This window comes from Balaenoptera ricei, chromosome 17 (assembly GCF_028023285.1).
Source record: "Balaenoptera ricei isolate mBalRic1 chromosome 17, mBalRic1.hap2, whole genome shotgun sequence".
NCBI classification, from domain to species: domain Eukaryota; kingdom Metazoa; phylum Chordata; class Mammalia; order Artiodactyla; family Balaenopteridae; genus Balaenoptera; species Balaenoptera ricei.
The window spans coordinates 73,319,148-73,343,080 of record NC_082655.1 but is presented as its reverse complement, the minus strand read 5'-3'; the positions used below and the strand labels follow the sequence as shown (position 1 = coordinate 73,343,080).

Below are 23,933 nucleotides of genomic sequence, written 5' to 3'. Positions count from 1 at the left end.
CCGGTCTCCATCCAAAGAAGGTGATGTTGCATATATGGTGGGAATGGAAGGGAGTCCTCTATTATGAGCTCCTTCTGGAAAACCAAACGATTAACTCCAACAAATACTGCTCCCAATTAGACCAACTGAAAGCAGCACTCAACGAAAAGCGCCCAGAATTAGTACGTGTAATCTTCCATCAGGCTACTGCAAGACCACATGTTTCTTTGAGGAACAGGCAAAAACGGTTACAGCTTGGCTGGGAAGTTCTGATTCATCTGCCGTATTCACCGGGCATTGCACCTTCGGATTCCCATTTATTTAGGTCTTCACAAAATTCTCTTAATGGAAAAAATGTCAATTCCCCCAAAGACTGTAAAAGGTACCTGAAACAGTTCTTTGCTCAAAAAGATAAAATGTTCTGGGAAGATGGAATTATGAAGTTGCCTGAAACATGGCAGAAGGTAGTGGAATAAAAGGGTGAATGTGTTGTTCAATAAAGTTCTTGGTGAAAATGAAAAATGTGTCTTTTATTTTTACTTAAAAACTGAAGGCACTTTTTGGCCAACCCAATAAATATACATATATACAAACATATATACATATGTATACATACACATATGTATGTATATATATATTCCATATATATGTATACATATATATACATTCCATTATGTATACACACACACACTGGAATATTATTCAGCTATAAAAAAGAATGAAATCTTGACATTTGTGGCAACACAGATGGATCTGGAGGGTATTATTCTAAGTGAAATAAGTCAGACAGAGAAAGAGAAATACTGAATGATTTTAGTTATATGTGGGATCTAAAAAATAAAACAAATGAACAAACACATCTAAACAGAAACAGTCATAGATACAGCGAACGAACAGGTGGTCACCAGAGGGGAGAAAGGTAGGGGGTAGGGCAGAGTAGGTAAAGGGGATTAAGAGATATAAACTTCCAGTTACAAAATAAGTTAAGTCCTGAAGATGTAATATACACAGAGAAAATACAGTCAATGATACTGTAACGATCTCCTATGGTGACATTAACTGGACTTATTGTGATGATCATTTTATAATGTATACAAATATCAAATCACTATGTTGCACACCTCATATAATGTTGTATGTTAATTATAACTCAATAAAAATTAATAAAAAAATAAAGAGTCTTCAGCAAGGATGAGGTAGGTGGATGGGTAGGGAGTGGTATGTATTTCCAGAATCAATCAGTTAGAAAAAATAAAATATCTGTATTTTCAATAAATTTATTTTTTTCTAATCTTCAGATAAAAGAAAGCTTTTCCATGAAAAACACTCAGATTATGTATCTGTCTCACTGACTGATTATCAAATGTGATATAAATAGTCAAATATACTGAATGAAGAATCAGAGCCAGTAACATCATAGAAAAGGAATCTCTGTGGCCTTCTATTATCGTCATGAGTAGCAAGTTATTACAACAGTTTAATCATGGAGTTAATCAAAATTTCTCTGTTAACACATTGAAGGCTTTCAATCAAATATATAACTTTGCTGAAACGAAGAAATGTTCCCAGTATAAACTGGACGGTACTGATAAATTAGTGCTTTGCCCTCTTCAACATCGGATTCAAAATGGTGATTGTTTTTCCTAGCTGCAAGAAAAAGAAAGCGTTACTTTTTAAAAAGATAGGATACAATTTTCAAAAGCCTACTTTAAAATATTTCTTCCTATAATCAGCATTATTAAGTGGGACAATGCCAGCAAAAAGGAGAAACGTCTTACCAAATTTTCCCCAAATAAAGCAGCACCTGACTTGGAGTAGAGCCTTCCCGACAGCAGCCGTGCCTACCCTACACCAGACCCCACGTGGTGCTCACTCCCCCTTCATTCAAACGCCTACTACACACCTACTGCGTGCATGGCTTGATGCACGGCCTGGGGATGGCAACATCCACAAGGCAAGGTCCAAACGCTCAAGAAGTCTTGTCTAGGGCTTCCCTGGTGGCGCAGTGGTTGAGAATCTGCCTGCCAATGCAGGGCACACGGGTTCGAGCCCTGGTCTGGGAAGATCCCACATGCCGCGGAGCGACTGGTCCCGTGAGCCACAACTACTGAGCCTGCGCGTCTGGAGCCTGTGCTCCGCAACAAGAGAGGCCACGACAGTGAGGGGCCCGCGCACCGCGATGAAGAGTGGCCCCCGCTCGCCGCAACTGGAGAAAGCCCTCGCACAGAAACGAAGACCCAACACAGCCAAAAATAAATAAATAAATAAATAAAATTTAAAAATAAAAAAAAAAGAAGTCTTGTCTAGTAACCACACAGAAGTTTTTATAGACTAATCAGGAAGACGCTTCAAGAGGATGGAGAAACTGGCAAAGCTGAGGCAGTGGAGAAGGGAGGCATCTCCCCCAGGTAAGGCAGAAATTTGAAAAGCAAGGAGGCACAAAGAAGTCGCATGGCTAAACTTTAGGTGTGAGGGGGTGAGGGCTCAGACTTTACCCTAAAGTCAAAATAAATACAGGCTTCCATAGCATTTTCAGAAAGAGGGAGATTGGAAAATGAAGGCCATGTAGCCGTGCCTGTGACACTGCTGCAGAAAGCCTTGCTCTGCTCTCTGCTGTTCTCATTCACTCCTACACACACGGCATGAAAATGTTTCTTGGGACTAATACTACACATGCGAGAACTTTTTTTTTAACTTGGGGTTTTTGTAATGAAACGACCCACTCAACTGAGCACAATTCTCAACCACAGTGAACTCAGGAGGAAGCACTTTACCTGCGAGTGTGGACGGAGGGTTGATAAAACCTCAGGGCAAGCGTGAAGCGAGGATGCAAACAAAGCTCACGGAAATCTTCCCGGGGCCGCGACTTGCCGGAGTGACGCCCTATCCCTTGCAAGTTGTGTTCGTAGCTCTGTCTTACACCCGTATCACTCCACTAAAACTCAAGCATCTATAACCAAATTCTCAATTTACCCACAAACATAACATAGCATGACTATGCCTGTGTTTTCATCATGAAAAAGCAGGCAAAGCGTATTAACTTTCTCCAATGTGCCAATACCTACAGACAGGCAGCCTTAAAACCACAGACCGATGAGTATAGATTCAATTTACATAACTGTCTTGGAAAAGTAAGATCTAATTCTCAGAGAATGTCATAATTAAATCATTACCCCTAAGAAGAGTAATTGGAGGGGAATCTAAAAAAAAAAGTACTCAAGAAAACAAAACAAAACAATCTTTATGCTGTTGTTCAAGAAATCAGCCCACTTTAGAGTATACAATACTGTTAACTGAAATAACTGTCCTGATTTGATTTGAATGACTAATATTTCAATTTCAGGGCTTTCACATGAATTAATTTTTTTAAAAGTTAAACCTACAGAACATTTATGGAGTAAAAGTACACAGAAGTTCAGATGAGGGCAATTTCCTTCAAAACCACACTAGGGTGATAAAATTATAACCCCTGCCCCATATTACCTTCAGCCACAAAGAACTCTGCTAAATAAAATGCAGCCCTCACAGCATTAGGCGCATGGGAAATGCCTTTTAATTTTCCCCACTCATAAGGAGCTTTCTCTGGATGCCACTGGACACCATATACTGGATACTGGTATCCTGCACAAAGAACACAGACTGGTGAGTATTAAGTAGTAACAATGGTCTAGGATGTTACTTACAATTAAATTATGTTTTACATCCTGTGTAAAACATTATTTTTATAACACCCAATGTCAGACAAAATTAAACTGTGCACATTCTCTCAGACACAAACAATTTCAGTTCACAGTCAATGTGAAAGTTCACAATACAATACTTCACTGACTTACAACCTTTTATAATTTGAAATATGATTCGCTTTACTAGGTGATCAGAGTAGAGTGAAATAACTGAGCCTTTGAATATATCCCAGCTCAACAGTCAAGTGCACATCTGATTAGTCACACGTTTCTTCTACAACTCTCTTCCCCCCACTTCATACCGCGTTTTCATCCCCTCCTATAATGACATTCACATGAGCATGAACTATGACAGCATCTTTAGTGTCCTTTTACGTAAGTCTCAGGCTAAACTGTGTCTCTCTCTCAGTCTATGGAAAGGTTCATGGTTTCATGGTGCCAATTTTTAAATAGTTTTTAAAAGTTTAAATTTGGTGTGAAAGATTTTTGGTAATGTACTTCATTTATTTTTAGAATTCTTAAATATCTTTATATACAAAAATGATACGATCCCTAGGATTTACTCTAAAAACTAAGCTGGTATGAGGAGAAAATAGATATGAAACAAGAATGGCCACATAAATGTGATAGTTGTTGAAGCTTAGAGAAAGGTACCCAGGGGATCATTATATTACTCTACTTCTAAATATGGTTTTAAAATTCCATAATTTTTAAAAAATATGTGTAATATTTACCTTCTGAGAAATATCTATACTCATCTCTTTTTCTCTTCACATATGCCTTTCCTCATTTTAATTGAAAAAAAATTCTCCCTCTATTATTTTTGCTTTGAAATTATAACCCTGACTACCATGGGAAAATACTTAGAGAAATGAATTATCCAAAAGTACAGATACCTAGGGAAAAGGGCATTGTCCTCATATCCCATGAGACTCTGCTAAGAGAGATCATGTCAGAAGAAGGAAACCTATTTTATCCTAGCCTTCTTCAGTCTAGATTCACAAGAGGAAAGAACCTACCAGCAAGTAGCTCCGGTCACTCTACTCCATCCCTCCCCACTGTGCCCCTCCCCTCCCTCCTTCTTTGTGACAAACTCTCTTCCTCTCGTCTGGAACCACATGTGATGCCACCAGCAGGAGACCCATGGGCTGGATGACCAGGAAATTAACTGTTACACACAGGTAACTGAAAGGCAGATCTTCTAATATATTTCTTTGAGATATGAAAAGTATTATTTAGAATAAGAAATACCCTAAGTGGTGGCGCAGTGGTTAAGAATCCGCCTGCCAGTGCAGGGGACACAGGTTCAAGCCCTGGTCCGGGAATATCCCACATGCCGTGGAGCAACTAAGCCCGTGCGCCACAACTACTGAGCCTGTGCTCTAGAGCCCAAGAGGCACAACTACTGAGCCCACGCACTGCAACTACTGAAGCCCGCACGCCTAGAGCTCGTGCTCCGCAACAGGGGAAGCCACCGCAATGAGAAGCTCGCGCACCGCAACCAAGAGTAGCCCCCGCTCGCCGCAACTAGAGAAAGCCTGCATGCAGCAACAAAGACCCAACACAGCCATAAATAAATAAATAAATAAATAAATAAATTAAATTTATTTAAAAAAAGAAATACCCTAAGTGATAAATTGTAATAAAGATTTTTCAGATAGATACATAGGTGAATGGATAGGACAGAGATACACACTGACATTCAGAAACAAGTTGAGATTTACTCTTTTTTTGTAAACTGCGTCACTAAAAGATCAATGCAGGTTCCTGACAACTCTAGGAATCATGTGCCCTGGCTCACTAATTTAGAACAAAATATCAAGAACAGGAAGGAAATGCGCAAATAAGAGCATCTCAGGTGTTTCTATCTAGTAGGTGTCAGGAAATTTTCAGAAGATAAAAATTTCAAATGAGCCTGGTATGATGACATAGCCAGGAACAGAACCAACAGGAAGTCCTATTCCCTAATTTCCAAGCCAATACTCTTTCATTTAAATAATTACTCATCTATTCAACATCTATTGAGATTTCCATAAAGTCCTGGAAACACAAAGAATGACACAGTCCCAGCTCTCAATGAGCTCTTAGCCTAGGAGGAAAGATAGGACATGAGGAAATAAGTGCAAAGAGACATTCCTAGGAAGTGCAGAGCAAGTATAAAGCAGCAGCACTGAGGATGTGGAGAGAAAGGATAACGGGCAGGGATGGCCTCCAGGAGCTGACCACTAACCTGAGTTCTTAAAGCTAGCTAAGAGGTCATCAGCAGAAGGGAATGGGGAGGAAGGAAAGCTTTTCAGAGGAGAGGAAAGAACATAAGAAAAAGCACAGGGGCAAGAAGTGCTGCTCTGTGGAGGGCTGTGTGTACTGAACAGGGTGCACGGAATCCAGGCCGGCGATGAAGGCGGGGAGACCCTGAGTAAACGACTGGGAAATCCAGACTCCATCCTCCAAGTGCTAAAGAGCCACTGAGGAGCCTTCTCCCCAGGCAATGAGGGCAGACTGGAATCTCGGGGGATTGCTGGTCACCAGCTGGAAGGCAGGTTTGTGGAACAGTTAGGAGCTCCTGCGGCAACACAGGTGGCAGGTGGTTAATGCTGAAGTCGGACAGGAGGAATAGAGAGATTCGGGGAGAAGAATTCCCAAGAAGGACTTGGGAAGTAGAAAGTGGCGTGGACTTTTTAGATGTGGAGGATGAGGGCAGGAAGTCAAGGACAGCCAACCCTGGATGATGTGGTCAACGGCAACGCTGTCAACTAAAGCAAGAAATACAGGAGGGCAAACAGGGTTAGAGAGATAAGTTCAGAGTGCTTCACTTCAGACTGGATCCATCAGCCTTCCCCAGAATTCCGGGGAGGTCGTTTCTGAACCTTCAGACATCTGACCTCCCCCAACAAGACAGCCAGTGACATGGCCACAATCTGTGAATAACGTGAACCACTTCCGCTTCATCCCAGTTGATTCCAGTCTAGTACTCGGGCCTCGCCAGTAGCACTAATCAGTCTCACCAGCTCAAAGACCACCTACTGCTTCTGCAAGCTCTCATTCAAGGTATTTTGCTTCCTTGTGCACTTGTGATTTTTTGGCTGTGAACCAATCACTTTCCTTAAAACCTCAGATGGAAACTTCTTAAAAGTCCCGGATAAATGCAGGTTCCTCCAGAGAGAACTACTGATATTTGTTTCTGCCACGCACGTTGAGGCACTATCAGTCCGAGATAACTTCAAACACACTTCTTGACTTAAGATGTGCCGAACTTCCCAGTCAGTATAGCGCAGGCCACACTAGACCAGCCTGTCATGAAAACACTTGAGGTTTATTGATCTACCAGCCCACCCCCTTAGCGCTACGGTTCAGGATGGCAAACTCTCGGTGCAGCTCTGCAGGCAGGATTCACTGAGGGTCCAGCCTTTCGGGTCCTGCTCCATGGGGGTACTCTCCAGGGAGGGGGCTCCTGAGGTTCATCTCAAGCTCTCCTGACTCAATAATAAGGCTGCTTTAAATACTCCACTTACCTCCTGCAATTTGGGGCCTGAATACCCTTACTGTCACTTCATCAATGTATTTATTTAGGAAGATGTTTTTCTGTATGTCAATCACATTTTTTGTTGTTGTCTGGAGCATGTACTTAATCTGCATTATTGCTAGAAATAGAAATCGCTTTCTCCATTTATTTCTTCATCCACTCTCCCCTTACTCTTCACTTCCCTTTTTCATCACCCTATCATAGAAGGTGACCCAGGTAAACCACAACTGATTTGGAACATGGGCAAAACAGGTCTCCTGTCTCCAAAAATGCCCTAACTTCTAACTTCAGTCCCCAAAGTAACATGATTTTATTCATAAGAGAGCTATAAAATCAAAATTAATAAATATAATAAGTAAAATAAAGTGTACATGTGCAGTGATACATACCTTCCATTGTTGAAATAAACTCAGTATAGCCATCTGTATTTGTAGTTAATATATTGAAAAACGCCTTTAACTTTTCATTCATTGTAAAATTCTAAAGTACAAAAATAAAAACAAAATAATTACTTCTGTAGTAAATCTAAATGCATTAATTTCATTGTGTTATTAATGTGATACCTTCACAGAGAGGCTCCACTTGTGGAAATTTGCAGTCAGAGGTTCTACTGCTAACGACAGCAACAAGTCAGCAGGAAAATTCTGGAACATTCTGCTCTGCAACGGACCTGAAATAATTTAAGCATAAAAAGAAATAATTTAAACACAGAAAAAATAAAATCCATTGAAGTCACTGATCTACAGCCAGAGAGAGGCCATTGTTAAGACATAATCAAGATGACTAAATGATATGCAAACACATCCATTTCCACAGAAGTATTCTAGTCAAGCACAAAATAAGTTTAACACACAATTCCAAATATGCTCCATACTTAAGTACTTTTCTTCTAGAATTGTAACATAAATAACTAAAATTCTTCAGACGTGATAATGAGCAGGCTAGCCATAGAGTAAGCAGAGGATTTTAAAATGAGTTCTCTAGACAGCGCTGAAAAACAGGTAAAATATACCACATGTGTATATATTTGTTTTCTCAGGAAAGGACCCAGAACTTTTAACACATTTTCAAAGGTATCTGGGACTTAAACGGTTAAAAATACCAACAACGTAGGAAAAAACATTAACCAGGCCAAGATAATTCTACTCACTAAATAGATCAAAAGAAGCAATTTACCACAATGAAGGCTCTGGAGTGTGACACAGACATACACCAGCAAAGGGATAAGAAAATCCTGATGGTGTTCAAGGCCCTAATGCCAGCTGTCCCTAAATGAACCCCTCATTCAGGATGCTAATGGCTTCCATTAGAATCCCAGAGCCCCAGATAATAAAAATCCACTGATACCTTACTTCAGCAGATTTCATTCCTTTTTTTGTATAAACTCGGTTCTAACCACATACAACCAAAAGAGACTGACCTAATACATACACGTCCCACAGGATTCTTACAGTAATTAAGTGAGATAATATGAGAAAGAGCTTTGAAAAGTATAGAGCATTTTATAGATTCAATGTATAACAACTACTACTTTCTATCCAAAATCCTTATGAGAACGAACAGGAATGGTTGGTAGCATTCAATTCTGATTCAGAAATCAAGTAACCTACAAGAATCATTATCTATTTACACAGATTGGTAAATAAAGAATTTGTCTGGTCTTTGTCCTGGGTTCCTGACAGGGAGCTTTTAAACCCTTGGAATTTCCTGACTGATAGGCGTGTCTTTGTAATGCTAACGAGGTGACACAAGGTGGCCCCTGGACAGCTTCAGGATGAGGCTGGTTATCAGGAAAACTAACCACGTGATTATAGCAGGTCTGACTTTACCTGGCTATGTAGTGCAATGGACGTGCACTGGACTTCTAGAGTAGGTCTGACTTTGAGCTAGCCTGATCTCCAGGGATGAGACAGGGACTGGAGATTGAGTTCAAAAACACGGCCAATGATTTAATCCATCACGCCTTCACAATAAAGTCCCAATAAAAACTCTGAGCACCAAAGCTCACCGGAGCTACAGGGCTGGTGAACATATTGATGTGCCAGGAGGGTGACGTGCCCTGACTCAACAGGGAGAGGGCATGAAGTCCTATATTCCCTCACAGACCTTGTCCCATGTGTATCCTTTACAGTAAAACTCTTTATTGCAAACATAGCACTTTCCTGAGTTCTGAGAGTCATTCCAGTTAATGATTAAACCTGAGGGGGATTGTGGGAATCCCAAGATTCATGGCCAGCTGATCAGACATATGGGTGGCCTGGGGGTGTGACTTGTGGCTGGTATCTGACACAAGGGCAGTCTAGTCACGGAGATAACCTTTAACTGGAGTCTGTGCTAACTCCGGGTGGTTAGCACTCGAATGGAAGTGCACCCTAGCTGGGATGGAAACAGAGTACACAGCCAAGGGGAAAATGCTGACTATAATAATAATAGCTAACATTTATTAGGGTAATATTCAAAGTGCTTATCACAGTACCTGGAAAACATTATCTTATTCAATCCTCACAAAAAAATCCTAAGAGGTAAATGCTTTTACAAATCAGGAAATTAAAGCTAAGAGAGGTTAAATGATTCCCCAAGGCAGAAGTGACAAAGCTAGGACTCAAAACCAAGTCTGATTTTAGAGTTTTTAATCATGCACTGTCCTGACGTCACTAGAAGCAAAAAGTTATCAACGTTCAAAATTCCTTAAGCCATCTTTATAACTCAGTACAAGAGTGATCATTCACATCTTCAGCCTGTGTAAATAATTTAAAAATTAACAAATGTTATGAACATTTTTTTACTCTGATATTTGCAACTTACTAATCCTGCCCAGTTAATAGTTTTTTAAGGATCAAAAGAGAATTCTTACCTCTAGTGAAGTTCAGGGGCATTTTAATTCCAACAGTATCTGTGAGGGTTAATAAGCTCTCCCCACTGACCAGATACGTAAGCTCTTCAAATCCAAGGCAGGTCCCCCACGTGGGAAAATAGTCTCCATTACCAAAACCCTGTGCAGAATAAAGAGAAAACTAAGCTTACTCAAACTTTTCAAAATAAAAATTATACATTTGGTTTGTCATACAAGATTGGCACCTGAGGTATACATGGATTTCTAAGGAGTTTTCCAGGATCAATAGTAGTAGGCTATCACTTACTCTCTTTTCTATCAGTAGGCTATCACTTAATCTCTCTTTAGATCAAGCTCCCACATAATAGTTCAGGTTTAATTAACCAAACTATCCAAACTCAGTTGTGCTGGGAAAGATACAGACATTTGCCAGTCAACTACCAAACAACACATGTAACATTGAGGGACTGTAAATATCAAAGATAATGCTAGATAAATGCCTATTTATACATTTTCTACAAATCTTGTTGTTTTAAGTGACTGTCCAGTTTTGAACATACTCTGAATGGAAGTCTTTCCTCCATTATCTCAGAATTTATAGTAACAGCTGCATTATACCACCTTCAGCTAATCAGATTTAAATCAGGTGAAAGCCATGATCTGGAAGGAAAGGAACAGTCGGCAAGCAAAAGTAAAATAAAATTTCAGAGAGTAAAAGTTGTCAACTAAAAAAGTACAAATGTACTGGGTTTCTTCAGAGGAAGTCACAACAACCAGTGTGACTGGGGGAGATTTCAGCGACTGAACTTTCTGATTAACCAAAGATTAAACCCATATGTGCTGATAGTTACAAAAATGGGTTTTGTAACTTTTCTAAAAGCAGTGGTTTTCCTGCATAGACTGTAAAATGTAACAGTAACTCATTTTAAATGAGGAAATTGTTAGGGAGTTTTTTTCTGTTCTTCAATGAGAAAAATATAGAACAGCATTAATTCCTATACTTCCTATCTCAAGATAGGATTTTAATACTTTTATAGGCAAGTCTGAAAAAATTTATTTTTAGAAGTTAGAATTGTAAACGTTATGTTGAAGGGTCTTACTGCATTCACTTACAATAAACACAAAAGAGGGTTGAACTGTTCTCTGTTTCCATATGCACCAAATTTGATTTCTGAACTAAATGTTAAATCCCCCCTTGCTGGGACCACGTCTTTTGTTTGTTGTTATCAGCAGAGCAAAGGACACAGAGTGGAACCGAATAGATCTCACAGAAGTCACTTCTCAGGGCTTCTTCATCAGGGCCTGTGGACCCCAGTGGCTACAGCTAAATGGAAGTTCAAGGTTGCTAAGCTTTTTTCTTTGCTTTGAAACCTTCAGGTAGCTAATTACATTTTTTTAAAATTTATTTTTATTTATTTATTATTTTTGGCTGTGTTGGGTCTTCGTTGCTGCGCACAGGCTTTCTCTAGTTATGGCGAGCAGGGGCTACTCTTCGTTGCAGTGCGTGGGCTTCTCATCGCGGAGCACGGGCTCTAGGTGCGCGGGCTTCAGTAGTTGTGGCACACAGGCTTCAGCAGTTGTGGCTCGTGGGCTCTAGAGCGCAGGCTCAGTAGTTGTGGCGCATGGGCTTAGTTGCTCCACGGCACGAGGGATCTTTCTGGACCAGGGCTCGAACCTGTGTCCCCTGCACTGGCAGGTGGATTCTTAACCACTGCACCACCAGGGAAGCCCTAATCACATTTTTTTAAAATAGGCCTTTGGGTCTTATGGGTTAGGTGGCTCCCTTTTTTTTTTTTTAAATTGAACAAGCCAGTTACATGAGTCTCTATATGCAAAGGAAGAGTGGCTTTATAATGTTCATATATATGCTTTCCAAATGCATTTTAAATCACTCATGTTATAAAATTTCAATTTTGTTCGCTAGTTTTTCCAAAAAATATCCACTGAGCATGTCCTAAGTACATGGAACCATATGATATAAAATGAGGAATGCCTCGAAGGGTGTCAGAGCCATGCGATCTGATGAGACATGAACAGCTAACTTCAAGATATTCTGCCTCTGGGCTTCTCTGAAAAGCTGGCTAAGGCACAAATTAGGGACGGGGTAGAAAGAAATAGCCTAAGCAGATCTGAAGTAGGAGGACACAGAGTCCTCCTGGTCTATGGAAATACCAGCCTGGCTGCAATTACCTGCACAAGCAAAGTCTGGAAAAGGTGAGCTGTGGACACACTATATATCTTGACTCAAAGACTATAAAAGGCTACGGGTCATCGAGCCAAGCCATTAAAAGTTTTCAAACAAGCATCTCATATGCTAAAAGCAGTTTCTTAAGGAAATTCTTAAGGTTGGGGGAGACAGTAGGACCAGCAAGATTAATTAGAAAATTGCTGTTAACAGTTCAGGGGAGAAATAGCCAGGGTCTGAGCTATGGTGCAAAGGCAGGAGCAGTGTGAGACTACAAAGGAATCGAGAGGCTCTGCAAGTCACTGCACGGAGATGAGAATTAACAACACATGAACAGGGACTTCCCTGGTGGCACAGTGGTTAAGAATACGCCTGCCAATGCAGGGGACACGGGTTCGAGCCCTGGTCCGGGACGATCCCACATGCCACACAGCAACTAAGCCCGTGTGCCACAACTACTGAGCCTGTGCTCTAGAGCCTATGAGCCACAACTACTGAGCCCGCATGCCACAACTACTGAAGCCCACGTGCCTAGAGCCTGTGCTCTGCAACAACAGAAGCCACCGCAATGAGAAGCCCACGCACGGCAACGAAGGGTAGCCCCACTCACCGCAACTAGAGAAAGCCCGCACACAACAACAAAGACCCAACGCAGCCAAAAAAAAAATAATTAAAAAAAAAAAACCCAAAAAACACAACACACGAACAATGCCCAGTACATAATGAAGACAGCTTACTCAGCCACCACGAGGGCCTGGTTCACGTTAATGAGCCCAGAGAGGGCCGGCCAGCAGGGCTCTGAGGGCTCCCTGGAGCCCAGAATTAAATGAAGCGCAGAGAAAATGGGCAAGAGCTGCCACTGGCTGGAAAAGAACAGGCACCGCAAAAGTTAAAGGTGTGACGAGACTAGGGTAATTGTGCAGGAAGTATTACCACGTGCTCAAAAAAAGAACTATCCTCGTGGAAAATTACAAAAACTCACCTGGAATAATAAGAAATAACTGAGGTTTACCTGTATGGCCAACTTGTAAAATATTTTGGCCACGTGGGCGTAACCTGACTTCATGAGGTTAACACCTCCTCCAGGGAAAAGGATTCTGAAACAACATCAAACAGGGTGCATTTCAACCCCTCCCCACTTCCAGAAAATAAATAATCTTTTTATTTTAAAACAACTTTTCCTTATTACGTAAGCAGCAAGATCATTAGAGAAAATGAGAAAAATTAGGCAAAAAGAAAATACAAAATATTTACAATCCCACCCATCTGTAAACTATTGCAGTTAACAATGCATTTGTGCATATTCTACCAAACTTCTTGGATAAACAAGTTTATTTTTGAAATAAAGTGTGGATAAATTAAAGTAAAATAAATGGGGAGAGGGGAGGAGAGTACACACAGCTAGAAATCAAGTAGAAATAAAATTCCAAGTATAGCTAGGTTTAAATTAAGATGATCAGAGATGCCAAAATCAACTACAGGTCCATAATCATGAGTCAGGCTTAGCTCACAAAAAAAAATCTGTTTTAACAATAAAGAACAAACTAGTCATAAAAATATAGTAGGCTAGAATTAAATATCCATGGAATTTTAAATTTATTATTATTACCCTGAAATCTCTTTAGAAATAAGAATGGTGTTAGAAATTTTTGAAAAAGAACACAATTACCATTCTAAAAAAATTCTAGGAAAAAAAAGGGGAGAGTCACAAACATTTGACTTTATTTTACTCTACCCATAAAGGAGAGAGATAGAAAAATATTTACGTTTTCATATCAACTTTTTAAACTAACTCTAAAAAGCTCTTAAAGTAACTAAGGATATTCAAAAGAGATTACAAAGGTTGGATTAAATATATTAAAATTTTTGAAAATACTTAAATATGAATTTGAGATATGTGAAATATCACTTTTGAGACTGTGTTCATTCCGTAATAGGTACTAGCCCACAAAGGCAAAGATGGGTAATTTTTGCTGTTAGTGAGATCATGGTCTAGTAGGAAAAATATAAACTATAAGGCAGAACATCTGCCACAAAACCAAGCAGAAAACCCTACAGTTTAAAGTGGCTTAATGAAGACTCATTAGCAGTTCTCCCTTTTCATTGACAGAGTATTTAAAAAGCTGCCTCTGAACAAACTTGGTATGTTTAATCTCAAAGTCCATTCATAAAGTAAAACTTGACTGTCCGTCTCGGTTGACAAACTCCTTCAAAGCAAGGCTCTGCCTTTTCACCTCTGCAAGCCCCGCCCCCCCCAAAATAAAAACTGCATACAAGGCTCAATAAAGGTGTTTCTGAAGTGGCATTAGAGTCCTGCTCATTGTCTGCTGTTTATTTTTGAGGTTCCACCATATACTCTCTCCTGGACTTATTTATCTTTGTCCATGCCAAGGTACACTGCATATAACAGGCATTGTAAATGTTTCACTAAACTTAACTAACCTTACTGTAAATATTTACTGATCCAAACTGAGCTGAATGCAAACGCCTGTTTTGAACATAGCTTTTTAAAAAAATATATAGTAATAAATGAACAGTTTTCTAAAATTTTTAAAAAGTTCTTTTTATAAAAGCTTTACAGTAAAATAGACTCCCTCCATCCCACTCCTGATCAGAAATAACCACCATTATGGGACTTCCCTGGTGGTGCAGTGGTTAAGAATCTGCCTTCCAATGCAGGGAACGTGTGTTTGATCCCTGGTCAGGGAACTAGATCCCACATGCATTCTGTAACTAAGAGTTCAAATGCCACAACTAAGGAGCCTACACGCCACAACTAAGGAGCCCACCTGCTGCAACTAAGACCCACTGCAACAAAAATAAATAAATTAATTAATTAATTAAAAAAAAAAAAAAGATGGGTGTTCTCTTAAAAAAAAAAAAGAAAAAAGAAATAACCACCATTAAAATTTGTTGTGTTGACCTCATATATGTTATACATATCTTCTCACCCCAACTTTAAAAACAAAAGTAAATGGTAGTATACTATACACACCACTATGTGCTTGCTTCTTATCACGTGGTTCACAGAACAATAGTGATTCAGGGCAACCTCTATAGATAGCCTCATTTTTAACCTGTGCATAATATTCTATTATATGCATATAGTCTATTTTTTTATCCAATTCCCAACTGATGGACTGTTGGATGGGTTCTAAATCAAAGTATTTCAAGTAATTCTACAATGCATAAGTTTGGGCCTAAGTCTTCACATAAGGGGGGATTATATTTTTCTTTCTGTTTTATTAATTTTTTTTTTACTGAAGTATAGTTGATTTACAATGTTGTGTTAGTTTCAGGTATACAGCAAAGTGATTCATTTTTTTTATACATATATGTATGTATATGTATGTATGTATATATTTTCTTTTTCAGATTACTTTCCCTTATAGGTTATTATAAAATATTGAGTATGTTCCCTGTGCTATATAGTAGGTCCCTGTTGGTTATCTATTTTATATATAGTAGTGTGTATATGTTAAAAGGGGTGATTATATTTGTAAAATAAAATTCCTTCTGAAGGATTTCCTGGGTCATATGGTATGTGCATTTTTAATTTCAATAGATACTGTAAAACTGCCCCCTAAAGACTATATAACTTACACCCTGATGGAAGAAATTTTCACCTGTTGAGGTATGGGGACATCATCCTGGCTTACACATGATTTGGCTTGAACTTTACGCTAACTAGAACAGCCTATCTTATGGTGCATCAAACAAGTGCTGTATAACTGCTTTAACCACTAAGAAAATAATGCATTATCCAGAAGTTTCAAAAAAAGTCCACTTTGAAGACAGGGATAAATGTCTCCCCTTCCTATGACGCCCATGCTAGCAGTCCTTCAAAGATAAGGTTCCCTTCCCAGACACCAAGGTCATGCTGACTCGCTGTATATGTGCTAATCTGTCTGTCAAAACCCTGAAGGAATGTACCCCTGTTGTGTTTGATGTACGTTCTTTGTTCTGTCAAGATATAAAACCGTGTTTTTCCAGAGCACTTTCTTCCTGGGCTATAGTCCTCCATTTGGCTCAAATAAAACTCTCTTCTATTCCTTACTAATTGTTTATTGATTATTTGGATCAACAACTCCCATAAGTAAAGGATAAGAACACTGTTTCCTCACACCCTCACCACAGAGTACTAGCACATTTTCTGCTCTTTGCTAACTTGATGGTTTTTAATTGCTATAATTAGCTTTCCTCTAATTGTGAGTAATGTTGCACATTTTTTCATATGATTAAGAGGTTTTTTTTTCTGCGAGCTAAGCAATCATATCTTTTGCGATGAAGCTAGAGGATATAAAACTTTTTTCCAAGTTCTATTCAAGTCACCTTCTGAAAAATAACCAATACCCTCATTCTTAAGACTTATACATCCCCTAAGCAAGCAGTATGCCACGGCCTCCAAAGTGGCTTCAAAACATTTAAGACAAGCATTAAAAGAATAAAGACTATGTCGCACATTAAAAAAAAATTGTATGTTGTCTACTGTGTAACATTTATTTCTTAACCTGCCTTCTCTCTGCAGGACTTCTGCACCTCTCAACTCAGAAAACTAATATTACACCACTGTAAGATAGCTACATAGAAACATGTGTTAAATTTATATGTACTTTTTTGCATCGCTTAGACCTCATACACTATATTAAACCAATGTTGGCAACTTACCCATTAATAGATTTGAAAAGCTTTTCATACTCTTCATCTTTAAGATCAAGCCTGAAAACAATAAAAATAATTACAAAACATCCATTTCCAAAACTTAAGAAGAAAAGTAAGCCTCTAAATGAAGTCACCACATTAATTTTTAAAAGCCGGGTGAAAAATAATTCTTAAATATTGGACTATATTACCTCTCTGCCTTCCTGGAGGCATTTTTTTCAAACTACATGAAAGCCAGATACTTATATCCTTGTTTTGCTAATCAGACAGGTAAACATGTTTTCCTCTGGTCTAATGTAATTTGATATTGTGAGGTATGTGTTAATATGCAAAACATTAAAGACCATGAGATTTGGGTACCAGTCATTTCTCTGCTAGCCAAGATAAAAAAAAAAAAAAAAAAAAAAGGTAAGGATATTCAGTAGTTTTAAGTAAAGACTAAGAGATTTATTAGCATACCTATCTTAACCACAGGAAGCTTTGGCAAAAAATATAAATGCCAAGTCCCTGCTTCAACCCACCCCTACCACCAACTGCAAAGGTCTCAGAACTACTGTGTATTCGCAAGTCAGAAGAGTTCAGATCTAGGTGGTACAGACTACATGCCCGTCCCTACAGATGGGCCTAATTCGCCCAGGTAATTATTCTGAAGTTCCCTTCATCAAACATCTGGTAACGCTTTCCTAACAATCACCACGTTATTGATGATTTTATTCCCTTCTCCAGAGAAAACCCATGGGATTAGTCTGTGACAATTGGCTACAACCTTGAATTATGTCACAGTAAGACAGGTTACTCTTCCAGAAGTTTGACAGAATGAAAGAACAAGGGAAAAGAGCATCCTATTTATGAATTCTTGCAAGAACTGTCCTACGTTTAGCAGTCTTCTGGTTGTATAAGAGAATAAAAAGGCATAATGCCTTCTCAACCTGCCGAAAAAGAAGTAGGCAAATGTCAACTACAGTCCATTTCTGCCCCACAGGAAAGTTTTAGGGGCCATTAGGACACTTCTCCCATTATTAAGGAGATACCTATGATGCCCAGAACGTAGCTGTGCTTTGCCAGAAAACTCCTCTAGGCTCTCCTCTAAGCCCAAATGAGCTGTGCTGTTCAGAAATTCATCATCATCGTCCTCTGGCAGAGAGCCACAAAGCAGTGGGTGACACTGCATGGTGCTTACCGCTATCTCAAATGGAGGATAAATGGGCAGGTGGCTGGGAGCCGGGAAGTGACAGGAAGATGACACGTGAGTCCCAGTATTCTGCCAGTTCAATCTCCCCGGACTGTGCCAACAAAGAAGGAGCCAGCAGGGACCCAGAATCTTCCCCGTGGATATTTAAAGCAGATGGGCAACTACCACCACCAGGAGCCAGAACGGATTCAGATCACCCAGCTACGCTGCAGGGGCTCCGGCCAGCTAGCCTGCAGCCTGTTTCCGGTCACTTCAGTCATTCTAAGTCAACGGCGCCCCCATCGCCCATGACTGAATTTTCGGGCCCTGTTTATCACTATTAAGGGGCTTAACTGGTTGGTTGGGGGCAGCGGGTGTCACAAACTCAAGCGCCTCAGAGGCCTTGCAGGCAAAACAGACCAGGTCACATTCTTTGAACACAGATGGTGCTTCCATGCTATCAGACCTTCTTGAAACAAAAGACCCTCTCAATAAGTTCTTTTTAAAGAAAACAGTGAAAAGTCTGGTAATGATGGCAAATGACACAGCTTCAGCAACGTGAAAAGGAGTGACAGGCACTGTTGCCAATGGAGAGCACGTGCTCCGTTTAAAATGAGCTCCAGATAATTGCCTTCAAACAAAAAGGAAGCCAAAAATTCACACTCTTACAAAGTCTTCTGACGTGTACATATTTTAAGATATTTTAAGCACTGCGTGAATGAGACACATTCTTAAACCAAGAGCAGCCTGTGGGCAACCACATGCCAGCTCTCAGGTGCGGGACGCTCTGTGGGTCTCACTAGTCCTGCGGCGGGAGATCATTATAAGCTGAGTGCACCGGGCACCTGAGGGCGAAGGCAGCAGACAGAAGGAGGAAGGACACCAAAGACAAACTTCTTCAACTGCTCTGGGATGCTGTCTAGGCCTCCCATCCTCCTCCTTCTCCCCTCTGAACTGCAGAAGTTGGTCCCCAGCATCCGAAATTCAGAAAGGAATCCAACGTTATCGGTGTGATCACTTGTCTCATTCTACGTTAGGCAATCCTCTGCAGGTTCCTCTGGGAATTTAGCTGCCATGCATTACTTTGTTTTTATAGGATCACATGATTCTAATTCTGAGCAATATACCTTAAAGTGAACTTTGGGAACCCAAGCTGGAAATTAACCTGAATGCTGACAGTCACGTTTTCAGTACCTCAGTCTTAAGGCCCAGTATTCTACAAATCATCAGTTTCAAAACTTCCCTAGTTTCAAAACTTCCCGTTTCAAAACTTCTGTCATTCTCATCTGTTCCTCCCTGTGCCCTTTCATTCTATTACTCGTCAGGTCTTAACTGATTTTTTTTTAAGAACATTCACCCATCGACCCGACAACCACTGCTCTAAGCCAAGCCCGTCTCACTTCACACCTAGCCTGCTCACGCCTAGCAGACATCTCTGAACTGGCCTACCTGCCTTTTTACTCCCCATCTCCCACCTGTGTTATCAGCACTATGTCCTAAAAGAAGAGCTTGCAGAAAAAGCTTCCAGGATCAAAACTTTGCAACATTGTCCTAAGGACTGTCCAGAGCCTCTGCCTCAGCTCTAAAATGCTGCTGTTATCTGGGTTCCAAATAAGATTTCATTTGAAAAATCAGATCTGCTACTAAAAAATTGAAGACTAATGTCAAGAGCGAACGTTCATCTTGGAGTAGAGACAGTTAAATGTAAAAGATCAAGCAAAAAGACAATCTTTATGAATCTAAACATAAAACCATTTGGTGGTACCATTCTCAAAATTGTAATATTTGCATTTTTAGTATTAATGTTCTTTTTGAGCAGTACTTTTCTTTGTTACAATTTTTTAATGGGAAATTATTTACAAAAACAAGTTGCCCAGAGCAAATAGTTGTGTTTTGTGTGTGAAATCACTTATAATGGATTAGGTGAGGGTGCTGGAAGACCCTAAAATATAACTAATTTTGGATGATGAGATAATATCAATACTTACAAGGTTTTTGTTAAAAAATTCAACTCTTTCCAAATCAAAATGACATGCATCATTTATTATCATGTCATGTCATGAATATGACGTGAATCATTTTATTATGCTAGGTCATTATATCACAGAAATAATGTACCTCCTTTAAAATTGCAATACCTATAATTTATACTGAAGCAACACTGTTGTATTAGTCATTTCCAAACTTCTAGAGTAGAGCGCAAAGGTGTTTTAAAAGTCCTCTTCTAGAACACTCCTTGATTCCCTAAGTGTTTCCTTATCCTAATATTACGGGATGAAGCTGGTGAAGCTGTAGACGCTTTCACTCCATTACTGTCACGATGTCTGATGAGGATCACCTTTTCTGGGGTAAAGGTAACTCATTTCATTCTCTGTCTAATACACATGCCACATGTCTAACGATATCAAAGACGCACAGAGCTTCATACTTTAAACGACTTAATAAGAGACTCCTAAGCATTAGATGTGTGACAAAAATCAGGTGTGATGTTAACACACTTGAATGATGTTATCATAGGAGAGAAAGCATTCATTTTAGAGATAAAAGATAATTTTAGAGATAAAACAGCAGTTGCAGTTTTTATTGCTCAGTGTAAAAAATATCGAATCATACCTTATGGGTACAACTCTCGCACCTGCGGACTCCAGATACTTTACATAGGATGCAGCAATATAGTATTTTCCCAGGATTTTCATGTTCTCACTATGGCACCTTTGCATTAATATTCCTAAATTACAAAAAAAAAGTTTCAGTTTCAAGCAATTTCCTTTTTTCCTGCTCAGAAACTGAAACACATCACCCTAGAAATGTCACTACTTTACTCATTTAATTCACAGAATTAAATATGAAGCTCCTCCTGAAAGCACATCTACAGAATTTGGGAAAGGAATAGTGGAGGCTGATCCGAGTTTTAAGTAGCCTTCTCTCTTGCCTCATTAGGGAGGCCAAATAAGCCCCCAAAGTAGGTGTACAATAGCACCAGCCTTTTCCACAAAAGCTAGAGTCAACTTCAGAGTACAGATCCTTCAATCTAGAAGGAGGCCTCTCCCTTCCCACACACACACTCTAAGGCACATCGTTTCCTTGACAACAAAGTAAAGGAGTGAAAATACCTTCTATCCATATCTCTCCAACATCATCAACATCACCTTAATCCAAGCAACTAATATCTTGCGTCCCCCGACCCCAGACTATTACAATAGCCCCTTAAAAGGTCTCTCTGCATCCTTTCTTAAACAGCTGCCTTCCAACTCCAACCAGTTCTCCACATGGAAAGAAATCTGATGATATCACCATTCACTGTTTTGGCATATATTACTGAATCATACTATATACCAGGCACTGAACTAGGTGCTGGGGACACATGAGTGAACTGAACAAACAAAATCCCTGCTTTGTGGGCTTTAATGCCAGTGTGCGGAAGGGAGAGAAGAGAGGAAACACAGTAAACAAGATCAAAAGGGTAAACAATAGTGTGATGGCTGGTGGTAAGAGCCGAGAAGGAAAGTAAAGCAGCAGAAGAAGGTGTGTGTTTGGAGAAGGAAGGGAGGGTCCAATCTATAGGAAAGAAGAAAGTCTCTTAAATGCGGTGGCCAGGCAAGTCCTCTCTCAGAAGGCAGAACATGACACTGTCGGCAGGACTTCAGAGAGGTGAGGGGGTCAGCCACATGCGGGTATCTGGAGGAAGAAGGTTCCAGGGTGAGGGAACAGCAAGTGCAAAGACCCCAAGTCAGCTCTGCGCCTGTCCCACTGCAAGGAGTGCCTTGCCTGTGACTAGAGTCCTGTGCTGGCAAGGGGACAAAGTGACAGGAAAGGAAATCAGAGAGAGAGAGAGAGAGAGAGAGAGAGATCAAAGCAGCAGGGGGTACCTCCTTGCTTGCGCACTTCCATGGGTTCCTAAACTTTCACAAACTCTACAGACCCTGATGCTCGGGCCCACCTACCGCTCTGGCTGCCTCTTACCCCTGAGACCTCAGCCCCAGCACAGCACTGACATCCCGGACAAATCAAAACACATCTCTCCGGAGAGGATACCTGTGCCTGTGTCGCTCACTACTTCACCATCTGGAACACCTTCAATGTCTCTGTAGGCCACCTGACAGGCAGGGCCGTCCTTATCAGTCAGTCACCTGTATCCCCAGCTTCGTACAATAACTGGCATTCCTCAGGCACTCAGTTAACATATATGCCACATGCCAAACTTTGTTCAGTAAGACTGCTTTTCTCCTCATGGAGCGGTAAGATCGCCCTTATTAAGGATAATAAGTCGGCAGGGAAAGAATTAGGGAGCGTCATAGAAAATGGAGTCGTTGCAGGGCAGGCAAGAATGAGGTGCCACAAAGGCGGGCTGGGCACATGTGGACACAAGGTACCAGAAAGGAGAAAAGTACGGTAGAGTAGGTAAGTTCCACCAACTTCCCCCCCGCCCCCTCCCCATCCTGGGACAAGAGCTCGGCTATATTCCCCGCACCTCAAAATGGGACCAAAATTCTACCCATACTTTGAGGCCATCTCATGAATTTCGCGGCTTCTTTTCTTGGAATCCTTTTCACTCCTAACTCAGTGCCTTGCACACAGGTGTTCAGTTAACTATTTTGTCTTAACTGATCAGGGTAAACCAAAAGCTTACTTTTTCTATATTTGACCCTGGACTTGTTTCCCAGAAACCACTGTTTCTAGCAAAGGGAAAAGAATCACTCCTCTTCTTTCCTTTTTCCCTCCCCTCTGCACCCACAATTCCCAGCACACTACATGAGATTATACTTTGAGTTAATTCCCCTGGGAGATTCTAACCACTATTTTAAATAGCTTATAAAATAAGGCATTCCGACTTCCAAATACTGATATACAACACATTTGAAAACTGGGCACTACCAATATACATGAAAAAATGCTCATCTGCTTTCTATTTAGTTACACAATACAGTGCCCATCTTCGGGGGGCGGGGAAACAAACAAAAAACAATATGAAAGGCATAACACTACAGCTAAAATGAGACCATCTTTCTGCATCTTTCTGCAAGCTACTTTCTGCAAATTTAAAATCCGGGCTGATTTCTCCTGGGTTGCTTTCCCCTGCCCAGTCTCAAATGTCTATTCTGGCAATGCAAATTGATTTTACTCTCTTTTTAAAACATACATTTGTCGAAAACGAAAAATGACACGCTTTACTTTAACACCGAATAGAATTGCCATTAGGATCACACCAGCCGCTGCTGCCCTCCTCTGCTGGAGATGACAAAGACCAAGGTATACCATAATTTCTTGATTACCTAGCCAATTCGATTTTTATACGTTATAATGCATCGTTCCTCGAAATGCGCCCTCAGCCAGTGAAATTTTAATAAAGATAATGTATGTACAGAATCCGTTTAATCAGTAGAAATTCCTAGCTAAGTACAAACAAGAAAACCATCCGCAGGATTCTTCACAGTGCACCTTCCTCCCTTCCAGTTTTAAGAGCCTTGGAGTTGAGGAAATCAACGAGGCATTAATTAGCTATATTTCAGCACGATCCAAATGATGGCTTGGCCCCTGTGCTACAAAGGAAGGCACACATCCTAACCCTGAACTTGGGTCTTTCCAGAACAGGACGCAGCCGCCGCAGCGCAGCTGCTGGAAGCGCCCACCGCGGTCCCGGCCCCCGGCGCCTCCTCACCGATGATGGGCTTCTTGGAGGTGGGGGCGGGAGGAGCGGACAGCCCAAGGCTCGCCGTCCCGCACAGGACTAGGCTCAGCACGCTCAGCAGAAGACCCAAGCTCGCCATCGCGCTCGCCGCCTCCCGCCGCCTTTCAAAGGCACTGCCGGCGCGCGGCCAAGTGAGTCAACCGCGGACTCCTGGCCGATCCGGGCCTTAGGGCGGGGGCGGTGCTCCGCCGCAGGGGCCTATGGGAAA

General features: G+C 40.7%; 1 protein-coding gene across 2 annotated transcripts; it reads right to left on the bottom strand.

Annotated features, from left to right (window-relative positions):
• Window positions 1-1,240: 1,240 nt before the first annotated feature.
• Window positions 1,241-23,908, bottom strand: GGH (gamma-glutamyl hydrolase). Of its 2 annotated transcripts, XR_009498371.1 has the most exons (10): window positions 23,696-23,908; window positions 20,650-20,764; window positions 16,872-16,922; window positions 13,216-13,300; window positions 10,040-10,178; window positions 7,749-7,855; window positions 7,575-7,665; window positions 3,463-3,600; window positions 2,754-2,929; window positions 1,540-1,626 (listed from the first exon to the last, which is right to left on the bottom strand). XR_009498371.1 is itself a non-coding variant. In XM_059901405.1 (9 exons), exons 1-9 carry the CDS (start codon window positions 23,802-23,804, stop codon window positions 1,505-1,507), a joined length of 957 nt encoding a protein of 318 aa, XP_059757388.1. In that variant the 5' UTR covers window positions 23,805-23,908; the 3' UTR covers window positions 1,241-1,504. The 2 variants fall into 2 exon arrangements, 1 of the variants encoding a protein (XP_059757388.1); XM_059901405.1 differs by lacking the exon at window positions 2,754-2,929 and having other exon boundaries at window positions 1,241-1,626.
• Window positions 23,909-23,933: the final 25 nt, after the last annotated feature.

Coding starts and splice junctions, on each gene's coding strand:
- GGH (XM_059901405.1), bottom strand. CDS start 23,804: ATGGCGAGCTTGGGTCTTCTGCTGAGCGTGCTGAGCCTAGTCCTGTGC. Junction 7,856..10,039: donor GCCCCTGAACTTCACTAGAG/GTAAGAATTCTC, acceptor AAATTATTTCAG/GTCCGTTGCAGAGCAGAATG. Junction 1,627..3,462: donor AGAGTTCTTTGTGGCTGAAG/GTAATATGGGGC, acceptor TTTTTCTTGCAG/CTAGGAAAAACAATCACCAT.